This window comes from Spodoptera frugiperda, chromosome 7 (genome assembly GCF_023101765.2).
Source record: "Spodoptera frugiperda isolate SF20-4 chromosome 7, AGI-APGP_CSIRO_Sfru_2.0, whole genome shotgun sequence".
NCBI lineage: Eukaryota > Metazoa > Arthropoda > Insecta > Lepidoptera > Noctuidae > Spodoptera > Spodoptera frugiperda.
Window position 1 is genome coordinate 2,733,621 of NC_064218.1, and position 16,682 is coordinate 2,750,302.

Consider the following 16,682-nt stretch of genomic DNA (forward strand, 5'->3'; position numbering starts at 1 on the left):
AGGATTGTAAGTATACTGCGTAACGTAAATGAGAATTTTAAGCATGAGATGATTGCTGAGTAAACTTTTTTTGGGTTTAATTTTGGGGACAAGTAAAGAAGTATTGTGTTTTGCGGTTTCAGGATGGTATCCAGTTTAGGAAATAGGCTCTTCCCTTACAATAAGGGACCCATAACTGACGAAAACTGGATGTTCATGATATATTTAAGCATCACTGTCTATCCATTTTAAGGACCTATTATAACGCGTATTATGTTATTAACTAAAATCACGGTTTACTCACGCATATATTAATAGATAAAAGCTGCTCATAATGAAGAGTCCCTCTAAGACTCGAAACTATAATTATATACGTGAGTAAACCGTGATTTTTTAGTTAATTTTAATTTAGTATGTCTCACGATAGTTATTATAAAAACGCGTGTTGTAAATTATGTAAACACACAACAGCTTCATGACACCTAAAAATTCTAAAATCTAATAATACTTTGCTAAAACGGGATCGAACCCAGGGTCTTGCACTCATCAGGCTGTGCTTTGTATGTAGTGTATGGGGAAAAGTTTGTAAATAATATTAAGTAATTGTAGCTCCAGTTGCTGTGTCTGGGTACTGGGTAGGGAAGTTGGTTCCCAGGGGAGTTCCTCGTTAGATACCGTCTCATAGGGAGGCTTTCCTCGCACCACATTTGTTACCGTTTTGGAAAATATTTTCTACATATATTCCAGTCTCCAGAATGCTAGCATTCTTTGTATAAAGATTGTCATTTTCTAGACTTATTTGTATAAAGATTGTTTCGTGGACGAATGAGTGGAGATTGTCGATCTAACTTTGGGTTCAAATCTCGGGTAATGCAGATAAATTGCTTATGTGTTCTGCGTATCTCTTGACTTTTTATTTTATTTTATACGGATTCTGAAATAAGATTCGATATATTTCAATAAATTCATCGCTATTTTGCATAGATATTTTTAAGCCCCAAAATACAAGTGTGAACCTCTATAATACCAACCACAGAGTTATTGACATTTTAGTAAGCCGATATTTTACTGAAAATATAATAAAAAATAATATCATAAAAGGAGCGTATGGAACAACGCGATGTCAATTTCAGTGATGGATGCCTGTAAACTGATGTATCCACGTGGATCGTGTTTACTATACAGTATGTATGTGTGTTTATATGTCAATATATGTATTACTTGCATTCAATGTGAATGTACGGAGAACATACGATGTTATTATGATAAGTATTGTTTAAAGTTCAAGAGCGAGATAGAGTTATGGATGTTTGTTTTGGTAAATAAGGTTTCATATAACATTATAAGGTTCAAATTTTTGGTTAAATTATAATATAAGCATAATTTGATGTATTTTTCCTAACAATGTATGGTATATTCAATGTATGGCTATATGCTCGATACTCGACACCTACCACCGCTTCAGAAATTCGGGTACCTAAATGTAAAATTTAACATACATTCATAACCTCAAGTCTGTCTCCCATGGAGGTAGGCGGAGACAATGGAACACCAAATGCTACGAATCTTACACACCTTTTTCACTTCATCAATAGTCATCAGACTTTTAATAATAATATAAATTATTTAACTTATTCATAGCAGAATACGAAAGTATATGAATACCGTACATAAAAAGTATAAGTAAGTGCACTCTTTTATCCTTCACTTTTATGGTCCCAAAGGACGTCAGTTCAACCGAAGAAACGTCAGATGACTTAATAAACATAATAAATAGAGATCACCTAGAGAAATAAACTCTATGTTACTACAAATTAAAACCGTTTAAAATAAGGATACATTCAACACAAAGCTCTCTAAATATTAATCATAAAGTCGAGTTTTAAGTGTACTTTAATTTAGCGGGAGCGTATGTATGTACTTTGTTCACATCGAGTCACGTACGGCATTTAGTAAAATAATGCTGACACAAAGGTGAATGACCCTTTCCATACTTTAAGACCTCTATTAATATAATACGTTCTAGTTAAAAATAATGAGATAGGTCTTGATTTAATTTTAGCTAAACCTAGAATTTTAGGTCTCTGTTATGTCCGAATGGCTGGGTTGAGGTGAAGGTACTGTGATACGTGGACTCTTGTAGTCTTTGGGTGAAGGGTATTTCGACAGTTATTATAATGCATTGCATCTATGATTTTGTTATTTTTGGAATATATTTATTGGCTTATAGATAGGTAATTTAGTAATGAATCTGCAGCTCAGCAGTTTTAATAAGAAGCTTGGATAACAGTTCGAGACCAAATAGCAGGCCTTTTTGCAGTTTTATTATTATTTATAACCAGACCTCCATTCGGTTGATTTTCTTTAATTGAAAAAGTTTAATTAAGTTGACTTCAATGTAAATATTTGTTTTCGTTTTTGTCATGTAGTAACGTGACGAATTTCAAGGTCGAGCACATCATCAATATATTTTTCGAAGTTTCGAAATAGTCTAGTAATTGGCTCAGTAGTGGCAAGAAATAGGTGATAAAATGCAGGTCACTTATCACTTTTTCCCCTCTCCTATCCTAATATTTCACACTAATACAGATAATTCTTCCACAGCTACCCATCCTGCTCGGGAGCCATAGCTCCAGGGTTGGCTGCGGACATGCACTTCAAGGACGACGTGATCGCCTTCATCGGACCAGCCTGTGCCTTCGCCCTGGAGCCCGTCGCCAGGCTGGCAGCCTACTGGAACACACCCATCATCACTGGGATGGGAGACCAAGTAAGTAACATCGAGAGATTATCTAAAAACTTCGATGTGAGATTCAAGTATTAGAAAGATGAGAATATCGATACGACATTCAAACCTTCAAGAAAAGAGCGTACGGTACAAAGGGGGAATAGAATTCAAGGGGTGAATAGATACAGGATTGTCTATTCACCCCGTTTTACTACTCCTTTTAAAAGGCCGGCAACGCGCCTGTGTCTCCGGGCGGTTGTCCATGGGCGGCGCTAATCGCTTACTATCAGGTGACTCGTCTACCCGTTTGCCATCTATTCCATAAAAATAGTATTTGTGGAAGTATTTAAGGAGTCGATGATAACAGCGAATATCTCACGAAAATATAAATAACAGTGATGCTATTTGTTTGTCCTTTACGTTCGCAATTTTTCAATTTTGTCTATTTCATTGCATTCGATCGGTCTCGAGCGTACATAACAAATCTTTGCGAGACGCGTTCATAAGTTTTGGTCATAAAAATGCTGAAAATATCCAAAGTACTCTAAAAACGGTGTATAATCCATAAGCCAGTTGGCTTGCAGAAATATATTTTTAGTACCTACGTGTCGACATATGAAGTGAAGCCGGCTATAAATAGACTGCCTAATCTTTTCTTAGCCACGCGACCAACACTCGTCTAGCCCTTTTCTACGAGTACACTATTTAGGATTAACTACGAAGAAAAATGGTCTTAGAAAAAAATATTGATTGTGTTATATTTTTTTTTATCACATATTTTATTCGTCTCAACATTCAACCCCGTAACTTGCACCTATAAACCTTATCGATTAGAGACGCCATTCAGTGAGTATAATTTAATTGAAATCAGTTTGAAAAATAAAAACTGAAATAAAAATGATAAATGCTAAAACAAACTGAATTGTAATAACGTTGTCTTAGAAGGCCAGCCATTATAGAGGTGCAGCATGAATAATTCAGTAAATCACACTAATTGCTCTGGCAAATCCCTGCAAAAATAATGTTCTATAAACAAGCACTTAGTTGAATAGTGCTTAATTGTTATTCGTAGCAATGCTACGTACGTGGCGTAGCGCGTAGCACGTAGCAACGTAGCGGCGTAGCTGCGTAGGCGTAGTTAGCTGACTTGTTTTATTAGTCGTATTATTTATTACGTACTATTTCGAGTAGTTGGCTTTATTAATTCGATTATGAGTTGTGTAGGGTTTAATGTAATGTACGCACATACATAGATATGTAACTTTAGGTACATGAGTTATTGAGTATATATGGTGTTGCTACGCTTAAAATTTGAACAGAGCTACCGTGCAGATCAATCGTCCTCAAGTCAAGCTGTGTTTACCACAGGCTGGCTTGGGTATTGTGTCCTTGAGATTTCAGATTTGTTATTTGCGTTTAGATTTAGAGTGTTGACTAAGGTCTAAGAAAAAGTTCACGACACTGTGATCCGCTGGTGAAATGTTTCTATTGACCTTGCCTGACGTGTTATATAAGAAAACATAATAAAATAAACAAACAAGCATGATTTATATTATATAGGTATACAAACACTCATGTTTACAATTGATGAGAGTTTTCCTGAAACTGTGAAAGAGAGCGTGGTCGGTATACTGAATAGTTCGATCAAGTACGGTCGCGAACAAAAGTCTACGATGACTTGGTAATCGTCCTTAACTTACAATATTTCCTTGATCAACATTTTTCGAAGTTTCTCTGAAATTGATCTTAAAGTAGGCGTTATACAGGGAACAATGTTGGTTTGTGGGTGGAAAGCATTAAGCAGGTTTCAAAAGTTTTGATTTTTGTTGGTTTACCTCCATTGATTGGTGAGTGATTTATACATGATTATGTACACAAGATACTCACTAGTGAACTTTTAATCACCCATCGAAGGTATAAAGTTCATTTGTTGAAAGCGTGACTTTTGAATATGGAGGCTTTTACATACATATTTGTATTATTCAAATTTTCAGTTCAGGATATAAAGTGCATTTTGATTGTATGTATTGTTCAATGGTTTCGTATTTGACACTGTAACGGGTTACTTTTAGTGTGGCCTGAACAGTGAACATATGTAATTGGATAATTTGACAATGGCATTAACAATGGCGTTTGGCGTTAGGCGATAGCTCAGGTGGCGGTAAATCAAAGAGATTAAGGCGATAATTAATGCGTAGTTAAAATACATTTGTAAATCATTTCAAATGTGATCTACAGATTAAAACCTTCTCGGTAGATATACAGTAAATACTTGTATAATTTATGTATGTTGTCTGTATTCTTAGTCGAATGTTATACGGCACGACTGCGACTCTATTGTTATGCATAGGACACAAATCCAGTCTCTTAACATTGAAATTGTTTCTTTTACGAGCATATCTCTTGAAAAGATTACTATTTACCTAATCCGACAATCAAATATATGACTAGGTTATGTTTTGTATATTTTATTTCATGTAGTGTACCGTTTGAGTCTAGATGATTTATTTGAGAAATATTTCACAAGTCCACCCATAGTTAGATCCTCTCCTTTGTTACGCAAAACTCAATGTGAAGATCAGATTTATTTCAAAAAATATGCTGGTTTGTCTCAAATGATAAGTAGAAAATAATGTTTTCCATTTTCAGTAGTCTTCAATTAATTAACTTTAACATGTATACCGAGGAAAACTAAGTAAATCTAAGTTAACGTGAAGTTATTACGTGCGAGTTAAGTAAGTTAAGTTTAGTGGAACAGCTAACATCAAGTTAGGGAGGGCTAACTTGTAAATAACCAGTACGTTCTATTGTTTGTTTTCTCCCAAACCTTGGTGGAGCCTTAATTCTGAGAACTTTATATTTTGTTACGTAAAAATGTGGGAACAGTTGACTACTAGTAATTTATAGGTAAAATTGAAATTGTAGTATAAATATGAAAAGAAAAGTTGCCATTGTTTTGATAACAAAGTTGATGCTATACACATATTGAATTATGAACGAACGTAGGAATTTGAATATGTATGTCCAATAATTTAACCATTTTAATCTAAATGTTGGTTAAAAGTTCACGCATGTAGAAAATACTTAACATTAACCATTAGACAATAAAGATCGATAACACATAATAAAATAACGTGTCATTAAAAAGTAGCAAGTCACGATCTAAGGAGATAACGAATCGAAAATCAAATTAGAATCTTATTTTCTGATATCGAAAGTTCATATCAAATTGCGACCACTCCGATAGCCATCCGATGCAGACTTATAAAGCTAATAGAAAGCCTTATCTTGACACCTCTGACCTTATGATCTGTCAGACCGTTCACTCTTTACTTAGCCTTTCAAGGTATAGACCTTCATAGAGGCTAATGGGTTTATCAATCAATATTCAAGTTCAAAACTTATTAACCTGAGATGTCAATGCAAATATTGATTTGATATCTTAAAAAGATTATGCTATCAACCATTATTATCATTTGATATACCCAAAATTCATTCACTAAAATGTGTATAGAATTTTTCGATTCTATAAGTTTTTAAATTAAAATAAACTAGAGTTTCTAATTTCGATAAAAATGGATTCGTAATACAATTATTATTTTTTATTTCGAAACGAAACTAGTTGAGATTAAAATAAAAATAAATTTCGGAGTGCTTTTTTGAAACATATTTTCTTTGTAAATTGTAAAGTATTTTATAAAAGGCTGCCAGTAATCTGAAGTTTTATAATGTTTTCTCAACTTTCTAATGTATGGATCCGTTCAATCTTTGTAGAAGCGTTGTAGACCACTTTTTTATTATTAATGATAAAATGAAAGAAAGTTACATTAAATCGGGCGACTTCGTTAAGGTTCAGGTCCTCTGAAAAAGAGAAGTCGTGTTAAAATGTTGTTTTATTATTGTTTTTATTTTCAATTTATACGAGCAAAACAATGTACTTAACATATTTTTTCACATTGAAGATATTGAAGATTAACTTTTTTGTGTGCAAACCACTAATCAAAATTTTATTATTTATTTTAACAACTAGCTTTTGCCCGCGACTTCGTTCGCGTGGAATAGTGACTTCCGGCAAATTTTTGGTTTTAATAACATAGTTCCCGATCTCGCGGGATCTCTTCAAAAATGAGATGTGGAAGATATTCCAGGGAACTCTTCAAAAATCAACATGATGAGCTCTGCGTTTGAATTTAATAGATGTATACTCACTTAGGGCATTGAAAAAATAGTTTAAAAACGGACTTAAACTAACTTAAAACTAATGGCGCAGTCGGGTAAAAAGAAACTATATTACAACCTATCCTCTATGCTATAATAATCAAGCTTAAACTAAATAATTTAAAAGAAACGACTTAAATCTAATCTAATTAATTTATAAATTAGACTTACAATTTTATTAAAAAAACTAACTACAGTAACTACTAATAATCGATATCAAACTAAACCTACGTTAAATAGTTTAACCAGAAAACCAGGAAAACCCAACAAATAAACTTATTAATTGACAAATACAACGAAACCAATTTAGAATATACGAAACAGCAGGACCACTACAGACAAATAATCATACGACTGATAATACACTTTTTCTACGATAGTACCGAAGCGCTCGGCCGATACCCAACCAAATGAATGTAACGAAACCATAGCGCGATCTATTTCGATCCCAACGCCATCTATCGAGGATAAAGACAACTTGGATTATTTATTTATACTCCGTTCGGGCATTTTCTTTGTACTAAAAGTTTAATTATATTGATATTATTTTTTTCATACCTTTTTACTATTTATTTACTTTTTTTCGATGAATTAAAACAATAACATGAACCGAAGTCGTGTAACGATCGACATAGAATTATCTATAAATAATTTATTTCTTATTTTTATTTTCTATGTCCTTTCTAAGGTTCTAAACTATATCTGTACCAAATTTCAACCAAATCCGTCAAATAGTTGCGGAGATTAATGGTATAAGCATAGAATGTTCGACGTGATTCTTTAATTTGACATAACTTTTTTATTTATGAACCGATTGACATGAAACAAACATTAAATGTAAATTTAAGCATCCCACAATATATTCGTGAAAACCGCATCCAACTCGGATCAGCCGTTTCTGAGATTAGCGCGCATAGACAAACAGACAAACAGACAAAAAAAAAGTTAATTACATCGACATAACAATAACCCCTGCTATTTTTTTTATTTTTATTTTCAATGTACAGACAGCACTTTTCTACGATTTTATTATATGTATATAGAATAGAAGATTACGGACGGACCCGGGTACGTCCTAAAACTGCGACCAGCCACCGAGGAATGGGCAGCAGCATTCTCAAAATTTATCGGTGACCTAACTGCGATCCCCAAGCCGCCTGCCAAGCGTGGGGATTATGGCAACCCCCCCCCTTTCACTATGAGCGACAACAAAATTACACGGCCCCCAGTCCCCGGCAGCTCCGCTATTCCTGATCTAGGTAGCGGATCAGGTAACGGCGGAGCAGGGGGTGCTAAGAATCCCCGGCAGAGAAAGCGCTACCACCCCCGACGAACTTTGGCCCTGGCAACGCACAACATCCGCACACTGCGGACTGATGAGAAGATTGTCGAGCTGGAGGAAGAATTGAGCAAAATGCGGTGGGACATCTTGGGACTATCTGAAATCCGAAGAGAGGGTCAGGATACGATAATCCTAGATTCCGGCAACTTGCTCTTCTTCCGGGAAGGAGACCGTAAATCCCAGGGTGGTGTCGGATTTCTCGTCCGCAAGTCTCTCGTCAACAACGTGTGTGAGGTCGACAGTGTGTCGAACAGGGTAGCGTACCTTATACTCAGAATATCTAACCGGTATTCGCTGAAGGTCATACAGGTATATGCGCCGACCTCGACACATTGTGACGACGAAGTAGAGGCTCTGTATGAGGAAATTTCAAAAGCCATACACTCCTCCGAAACACACTTCACCGTTGTGATGGGGGATTTCAATGCAAAGGTGGGCACACGGAATAGCGATGAGTTGAGAATAGGGCCATTTGGATATGGGCAGCGAAACCATCGGGGCCAGCGGCTGGTCGACTTTATGGAGAGGGAGAGACTCTATTTGATGAACTCCTTCTTCCAGAAGCGACCGGCCAAGAAGTGGACATGGATAAGCCCTGATGGTTCTACCAAAAATGAGATCGACTTCATCATGGCGACCGAAAGACGTATATTCAGTGATGTCTCTGTGATAGCGAAGGTGAAAACCGGTAGCGATCACCGTATTGTCAGGGGCACACTGAACATCAATGTAAAACTAGAGCGGTCACGCCTGGTGAAGTCCACGCTCCGCCCTGGACGTGCCCAGATCCAAAACCCCGAGCAGTTCCAACTCCAACTGCAAAATCGCTTCCAGTGTCTAGCTGATTGTGGAAACGTGGACGAGATAAATAATGGGTTGGTGGAAACTGTCCGAGCAGTGGGGTCAGACTTCTTCAAGACCCCCGCCGAAACAGGCCCCAAAAGCTCTCCGACGGAACCTTAAAACTTCTTAAGGATCGTAGCGAGATGAGGCTGCAGTCTTCAGACGATATGTCTGAATACGGCAAGCTCAATAGACGAATCTCGAAATACATGCGACGTGACCTGCGGGCCTATAACGCCGCAAGAGTCAGAGACTTAATTGAGCGAAACAAGGGCTCAAAAGTCTTCGCAAAGAATTCGTCTGTTGGGCAAAGCCAAATGACGAGGCTGAAGACCGAGGATGGCAGCGTCATCTCGTCGAAGTCCGAGATCCTCGGAGAGCTCGAGAGGTTTTACGGACAGTTATACACCTCAACACGGCAACCCATCGTCGGTACAGCTCGGGACCCAAGAGCTAAACTGACGCGGCACTACACTGAGGATATCCCAGACATCAGCCTGTACGAGATTAGGATGGCTCTCAAACAGCTTAAAAACAACAAGGCGCCGGGCGATGACGGAATCACGTCGGAACTTCTGCGAGCGGGTGGAAAACCGATACTTTTAGTCCTCCAGAAGCTATTCAATTCCGTCATACTCGAGGGAACCACGCCGGTAGCATGGCAACGGAGTGTGGTGGTTCTGTTCTTTAAAAAAGGCGACAACTGTCTGCTAAAGAACTACAGACCTATCTCACTTCTGAGCCATGTGTATAAGCTGTTTTCGAGGGTCATCACGAACCGTCTCGAACGCAGGCTTGATGACTTCCAGCCTCCCGAACAAGCCGGATTCCGAAAAGGTTTCAGTACCATAGACCACATTCATACGCTGCGGCAGATTATACAGAAGACCGAGGAGTATAACTTGCCACTATGCTTGGCGTTTGTGGACTATGAGAAAGCCTTCGATTCAATCGAAACCTGGGCGGTGCTGCAGTCTCTCCAGCGGTGCCACATCGACTATAGATACATCGAGGTTTTGAAGTGTTTGTATAACAACGCCACCATGCGCATCCGACTCCAGGAAGAGACTACGAGGCCAATCCAGTTGCGGAAGGGCGTGAGACAGGGAGACGTTATATCTCCGAAACTGTTCACGAACGCACTGGAGGACGTTTTTAAGCTCTTGGACTGGAGCGGACGCGGCATCAACATTAATGGCGAATACATCACTCATCTCCGTTTCGCCGATGACATAGTCGTAATGGCAGAGTCGCTGGAAGAGCTGAACACCATGCTCAGCGACCTCAATACCGTTTCCCAACAGGTGGGCCTTAAAATGAACATGGACAAGACGAAAATCATGTCAAATGTCCATGTTGCACCTATACCGGTTGTCGTTGGGAACGATATACTCGAAGTTGTAGACCACTACACATACCTGGGTCAGATCATCCAGCTAGGTAGGTCCAACTTCGAGAAAGAGGTCGCTCGAAGAATCCAACTCGGATGGGCAGCATTTGGGAAGTTGCATGAAGTCTTCTCGTCAAAAATCCTGCAGTGTCTGAAGACCAGGATGTACAACCAGTGTGTGTTGCCAGTGATGACGTACGGTACCGAGACATGGTCCCTAACTGCTGGCCTTTTAGAAAGGCTCAGAGTCGCCCAGCGCGCGATGGAGAGAGCTATGCTCGGAGTATCTTTGCGCGACAAAATCCGAAATATGGAAATTCGCCAAAGAACAAGAGTTACAGACATAGCTCTCAAAATATGCAGGCTGAAGTGGCAATGGGCAGGCCACGTCGCTCGGAGGACTGATGGCCGCTGGGCCAGGAAGGTGACTGAGTGGCGACCGCGGACCGGAACTGGGCAGACCTCCCACTAGGTGAACCGACGACATCGTCAGAGTGGTGGCGAGCCAGTGGATGCAGGGGGGAGGCCTTTGTTCAGCAGTGGACGTCTCTCGGCTGATGATGATGATGATGAGAATAGAAGATAATATACTAGTGCCACTAATTTAATCAAACACACTCTTGGTAAGACATATACTTTTATAGCCGTCACGTTTCTACTTAAGAGAGAAAAATAACATAATTTAGACTCTCTCAACGAGTAAATAAAGAACGTTTTTAATTTGAGATTTTAAAGTAATCTCACGTGCTAACCATCTCTTAAGACGTCGTATTTAACCATCATTGTAATTAAATTCTTCTAATGATTAGTCTCTAAGGAAAGTCTGAGGTTAAGGGCACGGCCATCTGTTCAGTAATTACAGATTAAGTCCGTGATTCGTTAGTAATGGACGGAACAATTAGAAATACCTCGGGGTACATTGGAGCGTAAAGGTCACTAAGGGCCTGTTTCACAGCGTCTGGATCATGAAGCAAATACAAAGAGATGTCGTAACTAGATTTTGACTTCACAGTTGGCGCGGTGGCTGGGCAACTGGCCGCCGTGTAACGTGTCGCGGGTTAGACACAGAACAACTCTTTGTGTTATCCACAGATTGTTGTTCCGGGTCTGGATGTCATGTAAACGCACCCATGGCACAGGGGAAAATCCTAACGTGGGGCAAAGTTTTTTTTTAAAAGACTTCATTGTAACATAATTTTTCGCACTTTACGAGGAGCGCGAGATATTACAAATCACGCCCCTCTTTATTTTCCAACATGCGGTCCCATATTAAAAACCCGTTGCCAATTGTCCACATTTTAATGTACTATTTTCTGAGCGCTTACTACCTATCTACACCTTTTAAATATCATTGGGCAGGATCCATTTGTTTTGTCAAGTGCACAATCACATTATGTCATCTCTTCTTTGTACTTACTTCATAGCCGCTACGTACCAGATAAACGTAATTTGTATGAGCTATCTGTCACATAAGTTTATCGGATACTTATATGAAACAGGCGTTAGGTAGGTAAGTGTTTTGTGTCGCTGCGACGCTTTTTAAGAGCTGAGAGCGATAAAATCTTGCTCGTTATTCTCAGGTGCCTAAACAGAGCCTGTTGTACAGTCTCTCCCTTAGAGTGCCATTGCTACAAGACCCAGAACTTTTTACCGAAAATCAGGCTCAATTTCAGAGTGTAAGAAAACAGCTTTATTTTATTGAGTAGCTGTGACCTGGCAAGTAATGGTTGGATTTCAAGTGTTCGTAAGTTTTCTGTTAGTCGTTTGGGTTTTAGGTGTATTTTAGGCTCTTGGATCTAATAATAGAACTACGAAAAAAAAAAAATACGCGTAACTTTCACTTTAGGGGAAATGAATGCCTGATCCGGAGCTTCGGATTATTTAGCGGGTTTATCGGGGCTCCGGCTCGAAAAGCAGGAGTAGGTACAGGGTGGTTTTAGTCAGTAAGAGTCTGACAATCCCGCTTGCCTCTCCCAAGGCGAGAGAAATCATTGGATGATTTTCCACCCTTAAAAAGGGGAAGTGTATGAAGACTTTATATACAACGACGTTTTAAGTAAATTATTGCATATTGCATTATTCATTCAGACCTTTGTCCGGCAGTGGGACGATCATGGCTAAAAATAAAATGAAAAATTACATTCGGAGTATGTGGACAGTCCTATAATGTTCCTTTTACTCCCAAATCCCCTGACCTTTTATTTTATCTCTTTGTTTTACGAGTAAACACCGGTTTAATTTCAATTGTTATCTTGCTTTTGTCGTGATTCCGCTCTTTGTTAGAAGTCGCGACGACTGTTACTTTGCGATAAACCATTTGATAATTATTAATATTAAAAATTATTAAATTGTTCATTTACCTGTTCGGTTTATTTTAACTGTAGGTAAAGCTTTCTCGTAAAATTGTCAGGACCAGATTTTGTTATTTATACTTTGGTAATAATTATTTGTTTGTCGTAAAAAGCTTTGAATTATTGTAGTAACAGAAGCGACTAAACATTATACCTAATTATGATATTTATGTACTAGCTGTTGCCCGCGACTTCGTTCGCGTAGAATAATGATTTCTGACAAAATTTGGGTATCATTTACCAGCTAAAATTTACATTTCCTCTAAAATTAAAGTAACCTAAGTTGCTCCTTAGTAACATAAGCTACCTGCTAATAAACCTCTAGTCAAAATTGGTCCAGCCATTTCAGACATTCAGACAGACAACGCGAAAAGTGGTTTAATTTGATTTGATTTTACAAAAAAATAAAAAATAATTGTTTCTGGTATATGTATCGTATATGTATATTACATATTCATATAGTAAAAAGGTTATTTCAATATGACAAACAGACACTCCAATGTAATTTATTAGTCTAGAAATTTAACTATGTAACCTGTATTACCTGTACAATGTACTTTTTATGTAGATAATACTTCATGTCTTTGATCCATAGGTCGTAATAAAAATAAATAACTAACAATTCACTAACGATCCCTTTTTTCTGCGATTTTGCAAAAGCTACCTAAAACCCTTTTTTAACTATGTGAACGTAATTGGTATAAAAAGTCACTTTTTCATATGACATAATGCTTGATCCTTTTTTCTGTCCGTGATCTGATTCTCAAACGAATATTACAAGTTAAGGACCTTTTTCCAAATTAATTATCAATTTATTAACCCTTGGTCTATTGGGTTTGTCGAGTAAATAAGTGACGGTCACGTACACAAGTTCAAGACCCTTTTTATTGTATTTACAATTATTATTTTACTGTTTGATGTTATTTACTGTAACTTTGAATGATGTGTTGTGTTTATTTCATAATTTAGAACTGTATTATTAAGCTTATTTTTTTTAAACGTTGTTTCGCTCTAGGATTTTCTCCTGTGTGGTGAGTGCGTTTACAAACGTACAAGTTCATTTACATGACACTCAGACCCGAAACAACTATTTGTGGATCACATAAAGAGTATATATTACTAACAATACTAGCTTCTGCCAGTATCAGTATCCTATCACCCAAGTCAGCTCGTACCTTGTCTGTAAACCAAATTTCATCAAAATCCGTTCAATAATTTCAGCAAGCAATGATTGACGGACAAATCCAAACAAACAAACGTTCACATTTACAATATTAGTGTGGTTTCTCCCTAAAATATTGCACTATCTACAAGAGTGAAGATGAGAGTGGAATCTAGAACCTCTATAAAATAAATCGTGCGAAACCGTCGATTGATTCCTAAAATCCTTTTGGAACTACGCCTACACACTCCGTCGTCCTAGACGGTATTCAAATATATCATACAAGATCGAACATACTGTATAATCATGTTTCTACTAACACAGCTCTATTTTAGAACATAATATTTTAATAACAACCCAATGTTGACGTGTTTGAACAGAAATTTCCGTGTTTCTTAGTATTAAATTGTAGTAGTTTCTGAATTTGCTAGCGTATTTGTCGTCAACTCGGGTATTGTGTGTTGAAGGGAAGGAGTTTATTATTGTGGTTTGTTTTGAAGGCTTATTTAATGTTATTGTTGTCGTAGTAACAAGAGAATATTTTGAAAGTGGACTCAAAGAAAGCAAAGGCACTCAAATGAAGTGAGGTTAGCGGAGACCCAATTACCGATCTTCCCGATTCCCCAACAATCCTTATTCCTAATCCCTAAAAGGCCGGTAATGCACTTGTAATGCCTCTGGTGTTTTGGGTGTCCATAGGCGATTGTTTACTATAAGGTGATCCGTCTGCTCGTTTACAGGCTTATACCATAAAAAAACGTGTTTGCTTTTTTGGATTCATAATTCAAACATCTTTCCCGCTCATTGATTGTCGAGCATATTCGTTTTTTTTTTCGAACGCATGTTGATCGAGATTGAAAAGTAATAGTGATGGGCATTTTATCAGAGTGTATCGAGTACTGAAGTATCGAGTGACGCATAGACCCTTATGGTCAAGGGTACAAAGAAATCAGGGAGAGAGCTCGGGCGAACTTGGCATTGACGGGGAATGTGATTGGATTGCAGTGTAATGAGCCAGGGAACGATGTGGTACGGTTTAGTAGTCCCTTCTCTATTTTAGTGAAATCTGTTGTTTATCTGTGAGGTAGAGAGATTGATTTGGTAGCGAATGAGTTTAGATGTGCCGGTTTAGTGATGTTCTTGTTTTATTTACTGTGTTATTCATTGTTTATTTTTGTTTGTTGTTTCGTTTTATTTTCTTGAACCATTGTTTTCTAAGTATAATTCGTAGAAAGTATATGTAATCTATTTGGTTTATTCTTAGATCCAACGTACAGTTCAGTTATTTCGAACAACCAGATGCTGAATGAGTAAAGATCAAAGATATCCAGTGCAATAACAATTTGAATTTCAAATGTTCACTCAGAACTAAAGTCGGAACATAAAAATTTCAAGCAATATCTGCCTGCTCGCCTCAACGTTTACAGCAAAGGACATTTAGGCTACCTCGAAATAAATTAATAAAACCGTGTTGCCCGCAGCTGGGGTGTCATTTGTCAAAATAAGGTACTGTAAGCACACATTGTCAGCCCTATATCACGGTGACTGACATCCTCCTAACTGCCTCCGTTCACCCACAAACAAATTAACTTCCAAAATTCCAACATAAATCAGACGCTTTGCATAATGATTGCTATAAGAACTTATTTAATATTTTAAAAAGTTTAAAATGAGCGTCTCTGGCCAGCAGCAACTGGCATCCATTTTGTTTTTTGAACATCTGGCTTCTAAATTCAAAGTAAATGTTTCAAATTAGAATGTCAACGTTTTATTTAGGTGTGTATTTTAAATATTTTGTAGATGTTTGTTGTTGATTGTAATTTAAAATTAAGTTTTAAGTAATTTTAAATTATGTTGTAGACTTTTCTCTTACGTTCATAAAATGATATAATTTCCATATAAATTAATTTTAATCTGTGTTCCAAATTATATGTAATCTTAAACAGCAAAAAAATTATCAGCCTTACAGTGCGTATAAACCTGCACTGTTCAAATTCAGGCACTACGTAATCTTTAACAAAAATCGATCACAAATAAAATAAGTCATAAAACAGAGTTTCAAGAATTCATTACAATTTACAACCTCACCTTTCTTTGTAAACAAGAAATCAGCAGTAAATTCGATACATAAAACCTTTTTAAAGCACTGAGCTAAAAAGTACCTCGACATAAGTATCTACTTACTTTTCATTAAAATGCATTGGGGGCTAACCAAACACATTTAAATATAGGCCACTGAAATTCAGACCGAAATACATACATAGATTATGGCTACGGTGAAACCCTTTCATGAAATGTATGAAAGCGAAATCATGTAATTCCTGGTCATGAAATATGAATGGCTTTGCTAATGATGTCCGAGAAATCATACATTTGTATGAGATGGTGTATGGTCATTCGGTTAATGATTGTCATTAGCGATAGTTTGTAATTTTGTGACCATGTATCGTTGTTATTTTCCTTATCCTGTTTGTGAGATATGTTTGTGTCAAAGGGACTATCAATTTGATGTCCTTAAAGTATGTTAAACATGTGTATCGTCCTTCAAATTTATTTATTGTGAAGTAGCGGGGTAATTTCAAAAAAAAATCACAAACGTAAACGATGTCATTATCCTTAACCAAAAGTTAACAATTCTGCCAATTGATAAACAAAATTTGATGTCAATC

At 37.3% G+C, this 16,682-nt stretch overlaps 1 protein-coding gene across 1 annotated transcript in view; it reads left to right on the forward strand.

Moving 5' to 3' along the window:
* Nucleotides 1-16,682, forward strand: part of LOC118266321 (atrial natriuretic peptide receptor 1) — a 62,268-nt gene that overhangs the window by 2,515 nt on the left and 43,071 nt on the right. The window contains exon 2 of the mRNA XM_050694771.1: nucleotides 2,584-2,749. Within this exon, the coding sequence (XP_050550728.1) occupies nucleotides 2,584-2,749 (166 nt within the window). The remainder of the gene's footprint in view (nucleotides 1-2,583; nucleotides 2,750-16,682) is intronic.